General features: G+C 41.4%; 1 protein-coding gene across 1 annotated transcript in view; it reads left to right on the top strand.

Annotated features, from left to right (window-relative positions):
* MED14 (mediator complex subunit 14) overlaps positions 1-12,894 on the top strand; it is a 98,376-nt gene extending 85,482 nt beyond the window's left edge. The window contains exons 24-32 of the mRNA XM_019523870.1: positions 712-823; positions 3,052-3,183; positions 4,748-4,930; positions 5,747-5,982; positions 8,243-8,422; positions 8,647-8,754; positions 9,479-9,604; positions 10,432-10,621; positions 12,302-12,894. Of these exons, the coding sequence (XP_019379415.1) occupies positions 712-823; positions 3,052-3,183; positions 4,748-4,930; positions 5,747-5,982; positions 8,243-8,422; positions 8,647-8,754; positions 9,479-9,604; positions 10,432-10,621; positions 12,302-12,375 (1,341 nt within the window). The 3' untranslated portion in view covers positions 12,376-12,894. The remainder of the gene's footprint in view (positions 1-711; positions 824-3,051; positions 3,184-4,747; positions 4,931-5,746; positions 5,983-8,242; positions 8,423-8,646; positions 8,755-9,478; positions 9,605-10,431; positions 10,622-12,301) is intronic.
* Positions 12,895-16,911: the final 4,017 nt, after the last annotated feature.

The raw sequence follows: 16,911 nt of genomic DNA, 5'->3' as shown, positions 1-16,911 counted from the left end.
GGACCCTGTTTTACTACAGTTTCTTTTATTGTTTAGTGTTACAAACCATTTTCAATGATAGTGAGCCCCTGTGTATACCATAGACTTCAATCATTTCTGAGACTCTCAAAGCCAAGAATTAACTCCCTCAAAAGTACATTGACAAAGATGGGGGTGAGGTAGGAATGAGGCAGGGGCTGTGGCAGGCCCTCCTGGGGTGTGCGCAGCAGGGGGAGCTGCCTCCCCCCCACACACACACGCTCTTCCTTGTACCCCTCAGATGAGCTGCAGCTCCATCCTATACCCTGCCCCAGCTGGGCAGTGCTTGCCCCACTGCAGGGGCCTTGATTTTCTCCCTCCCCCCGCCCAATGCCCCTTCCCTCCTCCCTCCCGTTCCACAACAGCGGACTTACCAGCTGCACACAGCTCTCCAAACTGCTGGGCTGTGCTTCTTGCCATCTATGTGCTGCCCTGCGGCTGCGCACACGCACAGGCATTTATCGGCCGACTCCCGATAGTTAGTTTTCTTTATATTGGTGCCAATTCAATATTGGACCGATGTATTGGTGCACCTCTAATAAAGTTCATGCTGGAGACTTAGGGATTATGATGTGATAAGGTACTTAAATATGAGAACCGGGGGTCAAATCTCCATCAGGCTTCTGGGCAGCACTGTCACTTCAACTCACTAAATTGTTGGAAGATTCTCATTTACTATGTTGATGTTTTCAGCCATTTGCAAAACAAGCAGGAGCATCAGGAGCTTACCCTCTTACTTCACCACCCACATCCTATCACAACACAGTGACCCCATCTCCCTCAATGATTCACACGCAGTCACCAGGTAAATGTCTTTGCTGTGTGTAGTAATCTTCTATAAGTAGCTATTACCATTTCCTTTTTTCATTATACAGTGATTTAGAGTATGCTTTCTACTGATGGCCTGCATCTAATATAGGTACCACAAGATGCCCAAAGTGCACACAAGTTTGGTTACATTAGGGGTTGGCAATGTTTTTGGGTAGAGTGGCAAAAACACCCGTAACCCTGACTTGTAAGATGTTGAGGTACCAGAGGTAGACAGCGGGGAAACTGTGAGGGGCCCAGTCCTTGTTGTGGCAGTGTACCCCTAGCCCCTTCCCTGCCATCTGGCCCAAGGCATGCATGCATGACAAGCAAAATGCCTGTGTGCCAGACTCTGGCACCTGTCAGGGGTTGCCTACCCGTGGGTTATGTTTTTTTTTTTTGTTTTTGTTTTTGAGGTACATTATTCCTTAAACAATTGGACTCGAGGGTTAGTTTGCATGTATAACCATGGCTTTTAATGTTGCAGTGTTTTAACTATGCATTCTTTAACATTTCCTTTTGCTTTCTGTATGGAACTTCCAAGCTCTTTCCTGAAAGGTGAAGGGCCCAGATGATGAAATATGCTTTTTTTCCTTGGACTAATATCCACCCCCAACACCTTGTTCTATGAACTTCTAGGGAGGCCTTTCCTCTTAAGTTGAAAGAGCATCACAGAAAAATTGGGCCTTTCCCAGCGGTGGAAAATTACCTTTACAGTCCATGGTTTATCTAAGTGTGATAGTTTATGGTGTGATGAAGGCAAACCGGAGGGCTGTCACCAGGGGCTTGCCTCTGCTGGCGCACATCTCGGCAAGCGCACAGTTATGTAGCACGTGAGCTCGCTATGAAATTGATTGTTGATTGGGCGTGTGTAACTTGGAGCAATGCAAGAGCTGATGAAATTGGAAAAGTTTACTCAAAAAAAAATTCACGTTCGAATAGAGACTGAACATGGGGATAAAAGTTGTAGCTGTGTTGGTCTAAAACCACTCTGACTGGTCATCTTGAAGTTCATGCTTCAAAATGAAGTTCAAAAGTTGCAAACATTTGAAGACACAACTTAAAGGGGGAAGGGTTATTCCTTAACTGTAGTTAGTGAGGCTCTTGCTAGAACCCATAAATCAGTTAGGGTAATGGTTTGCTACCAAGAACAATATGGGTAGAGGAAAAAAAATAAAATGCAACAAAAAAAATACTAAAAATAAAATGTTGATTCCCCAGTAGTCCTCCCAGCTGAAGGGGGCTGCCAGCAAGAAGATAAGCAGGTTAGATGGCTGTTGCCCCTGCCCCTCACTGCTGATTGGCTGACAGGTAGCCCTCTTAGCCAATCAGCAGCAAGGGGCAGAGGTTATATAACACAACTGTCTCCACTAATTGGTGCTTGGAGGTGCTGGGGCCCTTTGACTAATGAGAGGCCTGGGGGCCCCACCACAATAAGCATGTGAAAATGGTGGCTTACCCCACAGTCTGCCTGCGAAACTGGCTGTTTGCCTCTTCAGGTTGGGCAGACCCCTAATTATGGATGTAGAGTGGACCATAGGATTTTAAGTCATGGTTGCAGTTAAAGTAGGCTTTGGTGATTTCATGAATCAGTATGCCATAGTCTCGATCATTGTGCAGGGCATAAAAACAAAAATTGTCATTTACTGGGTCAGACCATAGGTCCATCTTGTGGCAAACGGTGGATGCTGAAAGGGGAAGTAAACTGTGTATGCCTGGGGCTTTTTCCCCCACTGTTCCACTCTCCCTTGCAGCCTCTATTATTTAAAGTTTAGGAAGTGTTAATTCAGTATCCCTAACTCTCATACTCAATAGCCACTCTTACCCCTTTCCTTCAAGAATTTATCCAGTCCCTTTTTGAATCTGGCTAAACTGTTGGCTTCCACAACATCTGGTGACAGTAAGTTCCACACTTCAAAAAATTACAGTGTGAAAAAGGACTTCCTTTGTTGTATTCAAACTTACTACCTACTAGTTTCATTTTGTGACTCCTAGTTCTTGTATTGAGAGAACCAGTAAATAATAAAGCCCTATTTACTTTCTCTTTACCAATAGCAATCCATTCACATGCAAACTCTAATCTCTGGGTGGAAGAGGAAATGCTAGCAAGTCTACTTTTTCTCCTTTTTAGAAAGATGTCAATGATTGTGACAGGAGTGCTTAAGCTTGTGAGGTGTGTGTGTGTGTGGGTTGTGTAATGAATAGATGCTTGTATGCCTTCAATAGGAAATCTACATGCTGCAAGTTCCCCTAGTGGTGCTTTAAGAGCTCCATCACCGGCCTCATTTGGTCCAACTCCTTCACCTTCTTCTCTTGGAATTACAATGGGACAGACAGCTAACTTTGCTAGTCCACACGGTGAGTGTCTCTTTAAAAATATCTATATATAAGCTTTCTGATAATTATGACTCTCCAGTTGACATAAATTGACACAGAAATCATTGTATTCAGGAACTGGCTTCTACAGATGTGAATTTTCTTAGTAGTAGCCATGTGGCTGTTTTTGATTTACTTTAGAGCATTTATAATCTACTGGAATTTGAGTGTTAATTGTTCACTGTCCCTGTCAGTAATGTAGGGAAACTGAACCTGGAATGTGATATAACTTCAGTTAAAATCCATAGATGTGATTGAAGTGTATTTACTTCCCCCTTCCCTTTCAGTCAGAATAGTAAAATTAAATCTCTTTAACCTACCCTTGGTTACTTAAGAATCCTAGAATTTAAAAATATTGCCAAAACCTTAAAGCAGATTTTTGCCCTCATTTCAGTTATTGAATTATTTGAAAAATTAATCTAATGTTGCCTGCTATAATGACCACGTTAGATGCTACGTAAGTCACCAGTAGATGGACACAGTAGATTTATTTTTCAGAACATTTGTGATCTCACTAAAAAAATTGAACTAATTGGACTATTTGACAATAGATGGCAAGTCTTTTGCTTCCAACTGAGCCTAGGAGCAATGCTGAAAGAGAAATCCCATTTACTCGCACCATTCCCAGGCATACCTAAACCCCCAAATTAGGCAGTATAAGCAGCTTGGGTGCATATCTGGGAGACTGAAGCTAGTGGCCCTCTCTGTGTCTGGAGCACTGGAGAGCAGCCTACTTGGGGCTGCTCAAGTGCATGTCCAGGTTATCAGTTCTGCCAAACGTGTGGACACATGCAAGTTCAGCAGGGCTCATCTCTTGGTGGTGTTTTTGGACTTGTTAGATTATATTTGCTAAGGAACATGCAGATGACTTTATGAAGCAAGCTTTGCTACAATTGGTTGTTGTAAAGACATTTACTGTAGTGAAATACAGCTTTTTGCCTTTTTCTGTGTCCAGCTTTCTTACATATAGTAATACATAGAAGTCCACTGTTGTCAGCAGGACTCCACATGGAAGGATCGCTTTGGGCTGGGCAGCCACTACCATTGTAGTGCACTCAACTGTGTTGCAGTACCTCCCAGACTAGTAGCAGTGTTAACTGTGTCTGTGCAATGCTGTAGGTGAACCAATATCACTGTTATTCAGCTGTGACAAATTAGCCCTATTGCTATATTGCCTCTAGTTTGGGAGGTACCATGCATGGAGCAATTCAACATATTCGTGCTACTGCCTGGCATGTTTGTAGTGTAGACATTAGGAGCTTGGGTGAAGTAGGAAGTTCTTAAGCTCTAGTTTAAAGTTATGTTTGAAAAAAATAGAAAATGTGGTAAAGGTGCCTTCTGCGTTCTTATGTCTTATTTATTTGTCTGGAGGTAAAGCGCGAGTTAAAAGATTGTGGATACTTTGTTGTTTCAAACTAAGATCTGAGTACTCTGTTTCAGGTCCATTTTGTTTGACCTATATTTTCTAGTTTAGAATAGCTTTGCTTTAAAAAAAATAAATAATTAAAAAAAAATCCCTGCAAAAGTAACCTTGCAACCTCCACAGGTACGATAGATCCTAGTTCACCATACACAATGATGTCACCCAGTCAGCGTGCAGGGAATTGGCCAGGATCTCCTCAGGTGTCTGGTCCCTCACCAGCAGCACGCATGCCTGGAATGTCACCAGCCAACCCTTCCCTCCATTCTCCAGTCCCAGATGCTTCTCATTCCCCGCGAGCTGGAACAAGTATGTTCTACTAACACTTACAATGTATGATGTGGTTAGGGTGAATATTTCTAGTTCCACTTTTTGCTAGCACCCTTTTACACACACAATCACTACATAGCAAAAGAATCTACTAGTGTATGTATTAATTTTGGTCTAGTGTGAATTCTAGAAGAAAGTGGAAAGTATGCTAAATAATAGCAAATGGTAAATTTTAAGATCAATGTTTTGATTTCGGCAGTTCATTCAGTGAGTAAACCTATGAATCCTATTACTGTGAACAAGCTAAATGGCAGCAGTCCCAAGAAATTTTTGAAAAGCATATCTGACTTCATGAGAGAGAAACTTCAGGCTTCAAAGCTAGAGCACCATTTCTACAAGATGGTTTAATTATACTTTTCAATTAGGTTCAGTATAAAATTGGCCGGACTGGCTGGTTAGCTAACTTCCTGTGCTTTGAGACTGAGACTGGAAACCAAGCTATTGACAACTCTGTGACTCTCTTTAACCATTGAGTAAAATAGCTGAACATTTTTGCTTTGCTGCCATACCTGTCTCTGTTCTTAGGGTAGTCAGTGATGTAAGTCCCAAAGGAAAAAAGTGAATTGTGAAGACAAAGCAAGGACTAATCATTAAATGCATGAAGTTGGCAGGAGGCAAGGTGAAGCTTCTACCATGTTCAGACTTAGTCTCATAACATGCTCAAAACCCATCCACATTTATTCTGAGCCTAGCTCGATCCTTTTTTTTTAAATTGTCTCCCAAAACGCTGAAGGCATAAACTGCAGTTTAACTCAGAACATTATTGGTAATTGAGGATTCTTCTATCCCATGTAGGTTCCCAGACAATGCCAACCAACATGCCTCCACCTCGTAAACTACCTCAGCGCTCTTGGGCTGCGTCCATCCCCACGATCCTCACCCACAGTGCCTTGAATATTCTTTTGCTGCCCTCTCCTACTCCTGGGCTTGTGCCAGGACTAGCTGGTAGCTATCTTTGCTCCCCTCTTGAACGATTCCTTGGATCAGTTATTATGAGGCGACATCTTCAAAGGATCATCCAGCAGGAAACGGTATGTAAATGATCAGGGTCTGACCCCAAGTATTCTTTTTTTTTTTTCCCTCAGGTACAGCTTTGCAATTTTTTTCATATTTTTGCATTGGCTTGCATTTTATTATGAAGATAATCTATCTCCATTGTAATTACTTCCTCATTTTCTGAGATGTTTGACTTTACTTCGAACAAGAACCTGAATATTTTTGCTAGTTCAGGTTTCCAACTTTTAAGTTTAAATTCTTATCTGTTTTGCATCTCTCCTGTGAAGACATGTACCAAATACCTAAATGAGTAGAGTGCAGTGATTAGACTAAGGGCTGAGGAACTGGACTCCTTTGTTTTATTCCTGGCTCTTACTTAAGTGTGAAAAAGCATTTAATTTCTCTGCCTCAATTATCTTCTCCAGTTAAATGAGTATGATGCCTACTGAACTTCCACATCTGGGATGTGAAGTTTAATGCTAATAAAACGTTATATACAAGATCTCTAAGCTCTTGCATTTTTAAATTTTGCTTATGCAGTTCATTGGAGAAAGGTAAAGCAATATTTTGTCAGCCTCCTGTTTCTGCTTAATACGGGAATAAATCTTCTCCCTTAGACTGACAAAATTCTGAAGCTGTTCTCTTGGAAAGGTTGGGGGAAGGAACCTATGGTTTTAGGGAAACAGTATTCTTCTCTGACTACTGGAAATCTTGTCCCTCTAAGTTCTTTTATGTGCCCCTTTACAATCTGAGCTCCTGATAAAGAAAAACTGAATTATTTTGGTATTCAGTTCATAATGTGATTCCCAAGAAGCATTGGGGAAAATGTGGTCATACAATGTGATGATTGTTAGTAGGGGTACCCCGATAGAGATTTTTGGGCCGATGCCGATAGCTGATATGCCTCCTTAAATTGGGTGGTCTCAATACCAGTTTGATTTCTGATCCACAGCCCAGCAGCTTGAAGAGTGGCAGGGGAGGGGGACGAGAGAGGGCATGGAGCAGGGGAGGAGACAGATTGAGGCCCTGCGGTGAGGGAGGGAGGGAGTGGGGCTGGGGCCAGGGGTAGGAGCCCCTGCCCCAGCCACAGCCCCACTTCCTCCCTCACCATGGAGGCCTGGATCTGCACCCCCACACCTCTTGCCTCCCCCTTTCCCCTTCCACCACAACAGACTTACCAGCTGGACACAGCTTTCCAAGCTGCCAGGCTGTGCTCCTCGCCACCTACATGTTGTGCTGCGGCACCCCACGTGCATGGGGCACATATCAGCCACATCAGGCAAAAAAAAAACAATTTCCAGTTCAGTCAATTTTCTTTATATTGGTGCTGATCTGCACCTCTAATTGTAAGAGACCAGTATGTGTTTTCTTGCCCAGTGTCCCATAGGTATAGCAGAATGAGATGGAAAGCTGTCACTGCAATCTGTGGTCTTCTCATCTGGAGTTGTATTTACTCCAAGGCAAGTGGAGCAGCATAAAAGCTACTCCCAAATCCAGTAGCTAGCAGCAGTTCCTAAGGAGGAGTCATTTACCAGCCAGAAATGACCAGAGTCCATTATGTCCCAGCTGGGATCTGCACCTTAGAAATGGAGGGGGATCACTGGCACAGGAAGTAACTACAGTAAAAACTGCGTTCTCTGGCACCTTACAAACCGGCATGCTCATTAACCAGCATGCTGGTTTGTAAGGTAAAAGCAAAACTGGAAGTGTCCACTGTGGCACTTCCAGTTTTGCTGAGCCCCAGCGGCCTAGGGCAAAGCAGCCTGCACAGGGCCCCCTTCCCTGTCTCCCAGCACGCTGACGCAGCAGGAGGGGTGGTGGTGCACTGGACGCGGTGGGAGGCAGTGGCCTGAACAGGCAAAGATGCCTGTTCGGACCCCTCAGGTAACTGGCATATTTGGTTATCCAGCACCCCCCATGGCTGCCAGATAACAAAGCTTTTGCTGTATATTTGCCATATGCCTACTGTTTCTTCCAGCATGGAGGAATCTATAGTTGTGGCATTATGGCTGGTTTCTTACCCCTGGTGCTTTGAGAACAGTGCAAAAAAAGCTGAGTAAAGCACCAATTTTTTCTTTTTTGTTGTTTATGCTTATTGGTCTGTGTTTATTGACTGCATATTTTAGATGGCAAAAACATGATTGAGTTGATCTTCCGAGGTCCCTTCCAGCCCTAAAGTCTATGAAATCTTCCCAGAAAACAAAACAACACCCCCCCTTCACTTTTGGAAAGTAAGTTTTTGTTCTCATGCTGTTTCTTGACTACTAATCAGATGCATTGTTCCTGTTTTTATAGTTACAGCTAATAAACTCCAATGAACCAGGTGTGATAATGTTTAAAACGGATGCACTGAAGTGCAGGGTTGCTCTCAGTCCCAAAACCAACCAGACTTTGCAACTAAAAGTAACTCCTGAGAATGCAGTACAGTGGAAACCAGAGGAACTACAAGTTTTGGAGAAATTTTTTGAAACAAGGGTATGTACTTAAACCATTAACATTTGATACCTTGTTTTGTATGCATCTTTTTTTAATATGAGCTTTGTCCTGTTACTCAAGTACTACTAATTTTAATGGAACTAGTAATACGAGTAAAAAATGTACTAGAAGAACAAAGATTAATGCATGCATATTTGTCAGTTAATTATTCAGCACAATCTTTTTCTAAATGAACAGTCCTAATTGTTGGTTTATTACTGTAGGTTGCAGGACCACCATTTAAAGCAAACACCCTAATAGCCTTTACAAAATTGCTAGGAGCTCCTACACACATCCTCAGGGACTGTGTACACATCATGAAACTTGAGCTGGTAAGTTTTACCTTTAAATGCAATTACTCTATGTTGGATGCATATACATGTTGCCGTATGGCAGCATTTCTATGGCACCGTGCTTTAGTGTTTCCTTTTGGAAGTACTAAAAGCACAGTGCAGTAACTGTCCAGACTGTGACGTGTGCACAGTTAGTTTTCACCTCTGCAGCGAAGTAGCTGCCAATCACGCGTGGACTTGCATGTTCCCTGCGTTGTTGTAGTGCACCATACAGTGAAGTAGCGTGTCACTACGGTGACGTAGGGCAATGTGTACACATGCCCATTGGCTGCTCTGTTCCTGTACCCACACTTGAGAAAAAATCTGTGGTGACCTTCAGAATCTAATTCTGTTCTTCAGATTCTGTATCTTCATCTACTAATACATTAAATACAGACATGCAGGACATAGAAAAAGGATGACTTCACTATAACACTAAAGTCAGCAAAAAAAAAAAAAATCCTTCCATGACATGATGGGCTTGAGAGATTGCACAACTGCATGTCTGCTTAGTAGTTTTTTACATTGCTTTTTTCATTTTAGATGTGCCAAGACTATTCACAAGCAGGAGACTTGCTTTAGTTCTAACTGAATTAACTTCAAAACCATCTGAAAACTTGGAAAGTCTAGGTTATGGGACATAATTTATTATGCCAGCCTATGCCACTATCCCCTTTATACGGCTGTATGGTATTACCTGTAGCATTTTTGTTTTTTAAAACAGTTCCCTGATCAGGCAAGTCAGCTGAAGTGGAATGTGCAGTTTTGCTTAACTATTCCTCCCAGTGCCCCACCAATTGCACCTCCTGGAACACCTGCTGTGGTGCTGAAATCCAAAATGTTGTTTTTTGTAAGTATGTTTTCTTTTTATTGCTATTCTTTAAAAGTTACATGGAGGATACTATGTGCAATGAGCAGAATTGCTAACTTATTAGCGGGCTGTCTAAATATGGTTTTTGACTTCACATGGTGCAGTTACTCTTGGATAGTAACCATGGTGTCTGAAAGTGTTTGCTGTTGCTAAAGTACCAGGGTAGCAGTATTTCCTCTAATGAGTTCAGCAGCTTGTTTCTCTTCTGTGAAACTGACCCAATTAATTCTTCCTGTGTAAGGTGTTTCTTCCTGCTCTTTGTGGAGGTGTTGTGATAGGACATTCTAAAATTAAATTTTCCGTGAACTGCAAATGCCACTTTGCATGCCTGTCCTGTAGTCATTGTGTTCCTGGCTGAGGCGCTATGAAATAGCTGCCTGCATTTTCCCTAAACCAGAGCAAGGCAAACCTGGTTAAAGATACTATAGGCGTGAGCATGCAAAATGGGTGAGATCAAGAATTGTTTAATCATATAAGAAGTTTATCTGTGCTATTCAACTTTTTTTATTTTGGGCCTACCATACCAAGTAGTACGTAGGTAGTACATAAGCATGATGGGGGGGACTCAATAGCCATGACTATATACCTCAATATACCTTGGTATATTCTTGAGTAGAACCTTTTATTTGTATGCACACATATGTCTGTGTGAAATTATTTAAGAGATTCTTCACATTGGAATAGTTATTTTAGGAAATAGTAAAATGTATGACTGTACATTAGAACCTGACGTAACAAGGCAGTGATAATAAGCATATGTTGAAAAAACTCCTGTCTTACCTTAATGCACTTTCTTTTCCATACAGCTTCAGTTAACGCAGAAAACGACAGTCCCACAGGAAGCTGTTAGTATTATTGTCCCAATTATTTATGATATGGCTTCAGGTACAACACAACAGGCAGACATTCCCAGGCAACAGAACTCTTCTGTCGCTGCTCCCATGATGGTTAGCAATATTCTGAAGAGGTTTGCTGAACTGAATTCACCACGACCAGGTACTGTACATATCCAGTAAATAAATTCTCTCCATCCAGGCATATATGACAAATAGCCAGATCTACTGAATCTCTTTTTAAATCTGAATATTTCTTGATTTCCTCCCCCCACCCCACCATCAACTTCTTTCTTGAGCAGTCTCAAGAGGGTTAATGCATGTGTAAGTGATCATTACTAGGAACACAAGCTAATTGTCCATTGCTATAACCTTCTAAGCACAAGCTGTATTATATTGTTTACCAAGGATGTAAAATGCATGTACTATTGCAGCCATATAGTGTAAATAACAATAGAAAAGCTGTGTTTAGAATGTCAGATTTTTAAAGGCTCACTACATATATTCTACTGTTATGGTTTGTCTCTTGCTTATATGTTCTAGCAGTGTTCTCTTGCATGTCATGAAAAATTCAACTTTTTTTTCAAATAGGCTGTAAAGTGTTTGGATTTAAATGGTTTATAGATGCTAAATCAATTTCAGTTCTGACACAAACACTTGAAAGGACAGTAACTGTTTCTAAAGCATACCAGTGACTGGGTTAAAAGGAAAGAACGTGCAAGGTGAACTGTGCTGCTCTTTACTTATTTTTTCTGACCTCATGCAATACTTTCTGTTTTGGTTGGAGTGATTTTTAAATTGGCAGGGCCACACAATTTCTGTAGATTCTGATACAAGCTTTACATTAATATTTCACCTTCAGTTACTGATACATTTTAGCAGCTGTGGAGAGATTAGAGAGGAGGGGGGACAAACAGCCTTGAGTTCATTTGTTGTTTTTTTAATTAATTAATTGGAATGCACATATGAGTAAGGCTACAGCGCTCTTTGTGGGCCAGTGTTTTGGATTCTGTCCATGTCTTCTCTTATGTGAGAGCCCAGTTCCTAGAAAGGGACTTGGCAGGATGGAAAATAAGGCAGTCTATGACCTTACAGTTCCTTTTTACTATGTCAGCCATTGTACTTCTGGTACTATTAATGCTTTTATTGTATTCTGTAAGAAGTATTGTCTTCTTCTTTACCTCCTTTTGGTTTTACTTTACAAAAACTTTGAGGTTTTTGTCTCTTGTCCTGACTTGGAATTGGAAACATTTTATATTAAAGCTTTATGGAACCAAACCATGGGGCAGTATAGCACAATGGAATTCTTAAACTCTCTGTGCTCTACTTGCTGACTCCAGATACCATGCCTCTCAAATTCAGTAGGTTCAAAAGGTATTAAAGCATAGCTTAAGATTTGCTTTCAGCAGCAGCTTCCTAATACATGGCTGGCAATAGACATCTTGCTGAGACATGCAGGCTGCAGTTACTTTAGCTGTTACCTTTCTGTATCTTGCCTCCTTGTGGAGCAGATAGCTTTGGAAACTCCTGCTGGAGGCACAGAACTTGTGCAGATGTTGGTTTTAGAATGCTAAGACCTTGAGGTCGATGGGACCTGCAATTTCAAAGTAAGGCTTTAAAGAAAGTACTTGTCTTTCTATGCTAAAGTTAAAACTATCAGAGAGAATGGTTTAAAACTGTTAAACCAGCCAATGTAGTGAAGTGTCATTTTAAAGCAATTTTTAACAATTATAAAATACCTCAGCAGTCAACCTTTTCCTGGCTTCTTACAAACTGAATTAACCCTGTGATTGCTGAATTCTAATTTGAAATTATTCTAACATTTCTTTTCCGTTTTCTCTAGGTGAATGCACAATCTTTGCAGCTGTTCGTGATTTGATGCTCAATCTTACCCTGCCCCCTGGTGGGCGTCCATAGACACTTTTAAAAAGAAGGCTGAAAAGCAAGAGACAAAACAGCCCCCCAAAAAATCAATCTCTGAAATAAGCCTTCAATTAAAAAAGAGGATGTTTTAACAGGTTACACTTTTTTAAAAAGAGCTAAATATAATAAACTGGCAAATTTTCAGGGATGCACTTTCATCAAATGGTCATTAACATAATTTTTGTATAGTGCTGTTGTATAGTGTGTTTTAATGGGAGACATTTCAGACTAGGTAATAGATTGAAGTATCAGCTTGCTGGTAATAGATTTAATATTCTGTTTTATACTATAAAGATTATGAAAATGCCAAACTTGTTTGTTTTTTGTTATGTTTTGGTGTAATAGTCTTTTTTTAAGGCAGGTCTGTCATTTTGAATACTGTAAAACTGTGACAAACTTTATATTGAAGCTGTATTTTAATATGACTGCTTTGAATCCTTAAACAAATTATTTGGGCTTGTTGTAAACATGTCCCCCAAAAAAGCAATATTTAATAAACTGGATTAAAAATTCTTCAGCTGATATTGTATTATCTTCAGGAACTTTACTTCCTCTCTATTGTAAACAGAATTTAGAAATTTTGTTGTAAAATACTAGAGTAAAAAATGTTTACGTACCAGCATCAAATTTTAGTATGGCATTAAAAAAAAAATACCATCAGTGTTGGCTTCTCCAGATTTTGGATCACCTGTTTTGATTCTTAAGGGGTTATTTGTGTATTGATCCCCTTAAGAAATTTTGGTTCACAGTGGCTGCATCTACACATGTGGAGGACTGCACAGTTTTTACTGCACAGTCCATTTAGTACTTGCATAAGCACTTGCTTATGCAAATAATAAATGACCAGTGCAGTAATCAGCGTTACTGTGCAGTACTGTTGCCACATGGTTTTTTCCTGATGCTGCTGTGCCGTAGCAACAAGCTACTGTTCAGTAGCTCATTGCTACGGCGCAGCAGCGTCACATCACAGTTAGTGCCCAGCAGCGCTACTGCATGGTAGCAATGAGCTACCGTGCAGTATCTCATTGCTACTACGCCGTAGCATCTTCTGTAGATGCGCCCAGTACTGACTACTTCACTGTGAACATGGTTTTATTTTTTAAATCCTAGGGAAACTACTTGCCCAGCATATCTACCTTTATATCTACACATTTTTTTAAAGGATGTATATATCTTTTCATATGGAAAAGAAACCAGATTCACTGTAAGGGCCATGTGGTGCATTAGGACTAGGCATATTTTCTTGGTTCTGCTGCTTTTTGGGGGGTTTTTTCACTGAGTGGCCCTGAACAGTTGGTATTGAAATACTTGGAGACTAACTGGTCCAGAGAGGCATAAGCTTTCACAGGTGAAGGTACCACCCTGCCCTGTCTTTTGCCTGATTTTAAAACTAATACAGTAACTACCTCTCTCCTTCGAAATTTGTTTAAAATTTTGGCTCTGGTGTTTGATTTCTGGGCCAAGCAGTGGAGGGAAGTAGAAGAAATTCAAATTGTATATACACAATAACTGAAGATCAAGAAACGAATTTTTAAAATTACCTTTGCATTTAACTTTTTAAACTAAACACTAGATTGGCAAAATGGAAACTAGAAAAAGGCCTAGATAAGTCTGTTAACATTAATAGAGGGTTTCCCTGTAACAGAAATGTCCACTTCACACTTGGATAAAATGTATAGAGTCCCTCCCTTCCTCCTTCTGAGACAACATTTTTTCCTAAACTGTAATTTTCAAGTACTTTGTTTGGTTCAGATTTTCAGTTCTCTGGACACCAGCAAGTGCAGGCTTCTGCTGTTTTCTTTCTACGGAGTATAACAGAGCCCTTGTCTCATCCCCATTTACAAATAGCTGTACTGAACTAAACATTTAGTGTCAGATTTAATTTCGGATTCATTTTTTCTTCTCCATGGTCTTGCATTGTTCTGTTTCATGGACTATTATCTATTATCTCCCTAAACTTTCCATGTTGGTGCAACAGCAGGCTCCCCTGCAGATCTTTTTATCAGAAATATTCTTCCTTTGTTGCTCTTTGCTTTGAATTCTAAGCCATTAAGCCAGGGGTGGGCAAAATGTGGCCCGTGGGCCAGATGTGGCCCACCAGGCCGTTCTATCTGGCCCGCGGGGCCCCTAAAAAATTTAGAAAATTAATATTTATCTGTCCCTGGCTGCCTGCCATGTGGCCCTCAATGGCTTGCCAAAACTCAGTAAGTGGCCCTCCGCTTGAAATAATTGCCCACTCCTGATTAAGCTGTATTTGTGGAGAGGAAGAGTACAGTGCTCATATTACCTTCTAAATATCTGACTAAAAAATTACTAAACTGTTCACACTTGAAACCTTTTAACCTAAATAAAACCCTAACTATCCACCCACACCTTTTTTTAAATGCTACTGTTCTTCTAGAGAGGTTTACAGATCTTTCCTTCACTTTCAGAAAGTAGATAGGATGGGAGGAGATATTCTGACCTGTAGTAGAGCAGAAATTATGATGAAAAACCTGTTGTTAGATGGGATTTTACTGTTCATGGCCTGAGCATTCCTATACTTGACCAGCATCAAGGTGGGGTGAAGGGACACAGTAGCAGTTAGCCTTAAAGCATTAAAAGAACAAGTGGATTGTGAGGTAGAAGCCCTAAAATGGGTGGAGGCACCGGCATAAGAGTTTTGTGTTACTGTTCTGTCACCTTCTTGGGGACATTAAAAACCAGCATTTGAGCCTGGAATGGCTGTGAATTAAATGCTAATATTTGAAAGGTTTGAGGATGTTGTTTTAAAGGTCTGGATGAGAGAGTTTTTCTTTTAGAGAGGAGATGGATCACATTTTAGCTCTCGCTCCAAAGAATAATTTTATTCCATAATGGAAATGCTTGGGGGAAGTAGGGAGAGAACTGAAGTATTTACTACTTTCCAGCAGCAGCAGCATGATGACTATATGTCTAGGTGCAGGTTTTAATCTCGTATTTTCCAGGTGTTGGGCTTTTTGTTGGCCAAATATTAAAAATTAAGAAGACTTTGCTTGTGCCTAGTTGTAATGCTGATTTTTTTTTTCCCTAGAGTATTGTTAATGAAGAAAGCTTTTTGGCTGTCCATTTGAGCAACTGAGACTGGTGTTGGCATACAGCTTGAGCCTCTTTCAAAGCTGCCACCTGGGACAAGTGTGAAGATGGAAATGCAGGCCATTAATTTAAATAAGGGAAGAAGTGGCCTTGGTGTTTTCTGGATCAGAGTGCTGATGTTCCAAATCTAATTTTGGGCTATTTTTGCCTTTTATTTACTCTTTCATTAATATACGGTTCAGCTTGAAAAGTGGTTAGAATGGCACCAGCAGGTTGCATGCATGTACTCAATGACCTTCCAGATAAACTTGGTAAGTTTTTATAAAGAGCTGTCAGCTGCAAATTACTGTAAACTACTCAGTCTGGGAGCAGAAGTCAAGCTGGATTCCTTGCTTAGGCACTGACCAGTAGTTTAAAAAAAATGACTTTATTCACCTATCTGCACTCCTGTGCATTGCCTGCAGCAGGTCTGCAGAAATGTAACAGCTCACAAGAAGGGCTTAGAATCATTCTGAGGGGATATTTGCTGACTCTACAGATGTGGTCTGATAACAAATATTCAAGACCAACACAACTTAAAATGGTATTTTGTCATTCAAGAAAAACTTTTTAGTTCAAGCATGCATTGAATTGTCCTATACTATATTTGTTCCTGGTGGTGAGTCTAAAAGAAAAACCCCAGGGTTGTCTGATTGTCCTAGGTTTTGACTCTCATCAGATCAGCCCTGGGCCAGTAGTTTATGGGAAGCTTGAATAGCAACTAACTGGACTTGGCTCTGATTATTCCGGGGGGTGGGGGACAGAAAGTGTTACCTTGGTACTTCAGAGAGAAAGTGGGAGCTGAGCTTGCAGTAGGGCTAACAACAAACGACCAGTTTGAGACCCTGATTAGGCTGGGATAGGACCTGCATCAATACAGGAGGCTTAAATGGCAATGAAGGTGAAATAGTTGAGATTCTTCTGAGGCAAAGTGTTATTCTAGGTACCTCACAGGCTAGAAACCTGTCTTCAGTGGAGCCTGATCAGCATGATATGTGATGCAACTGATGGTGCCCCAGGGACACCCGTAGGTGCCTCTGGTGGCTATGCCTGACTTGGGGCACATCTACAAGGGGGGAGGAATCCTGCCAGTGACCCAAGACACATTCCTAGCAGCAGCACGGAGCAGAGTACACACTTTGCAGAGGGATTCCCCTGTACTCTGCATGGGGCTGTGTCTGCAAGCAGGAAACCCTGGCTTGCAGACGTACCCCGGAGCCCCTACGTTTGTCATTACCCAGACATCCCTGGGACATATCTGGGGAAGCAGAGAAAGAGAGGCAGGGGAGGAGGGGAAGGGCATGGGGGAGGCAGAAGCTGGAAGGCGACGCCGGAGTCGAACTCTCCGGCTGCCCCCCGTACATCGAGCTGGGGAGATGTGGCTGGTGGGGCGCAGGGTGGATGGGGGGATAGCTGGGCATGCTCAATGTCTTTGCA

Source organism: Gavialis gangeticus, unplaced genomic scaffold (genome assembly GCF_001723915.1).
Source record: "Gavialis gangeticus isolate Ggan-Ray unplaced genomic scaffold, GavGan_comp1, whole genome shotgun sequence".
Classification (NCBI taxonomy): domain Eukaryota; kingdom Metazoa; phylum Chordata; order Crocodylia; family Gavialidae; genus Gavialis; species Gavialis gangeticus.
The sequence above is the reverse complement of the archived record's forward strand: the minus strand, read 5'-3'. Positions and strand labels throughout refer to the sequence as shown.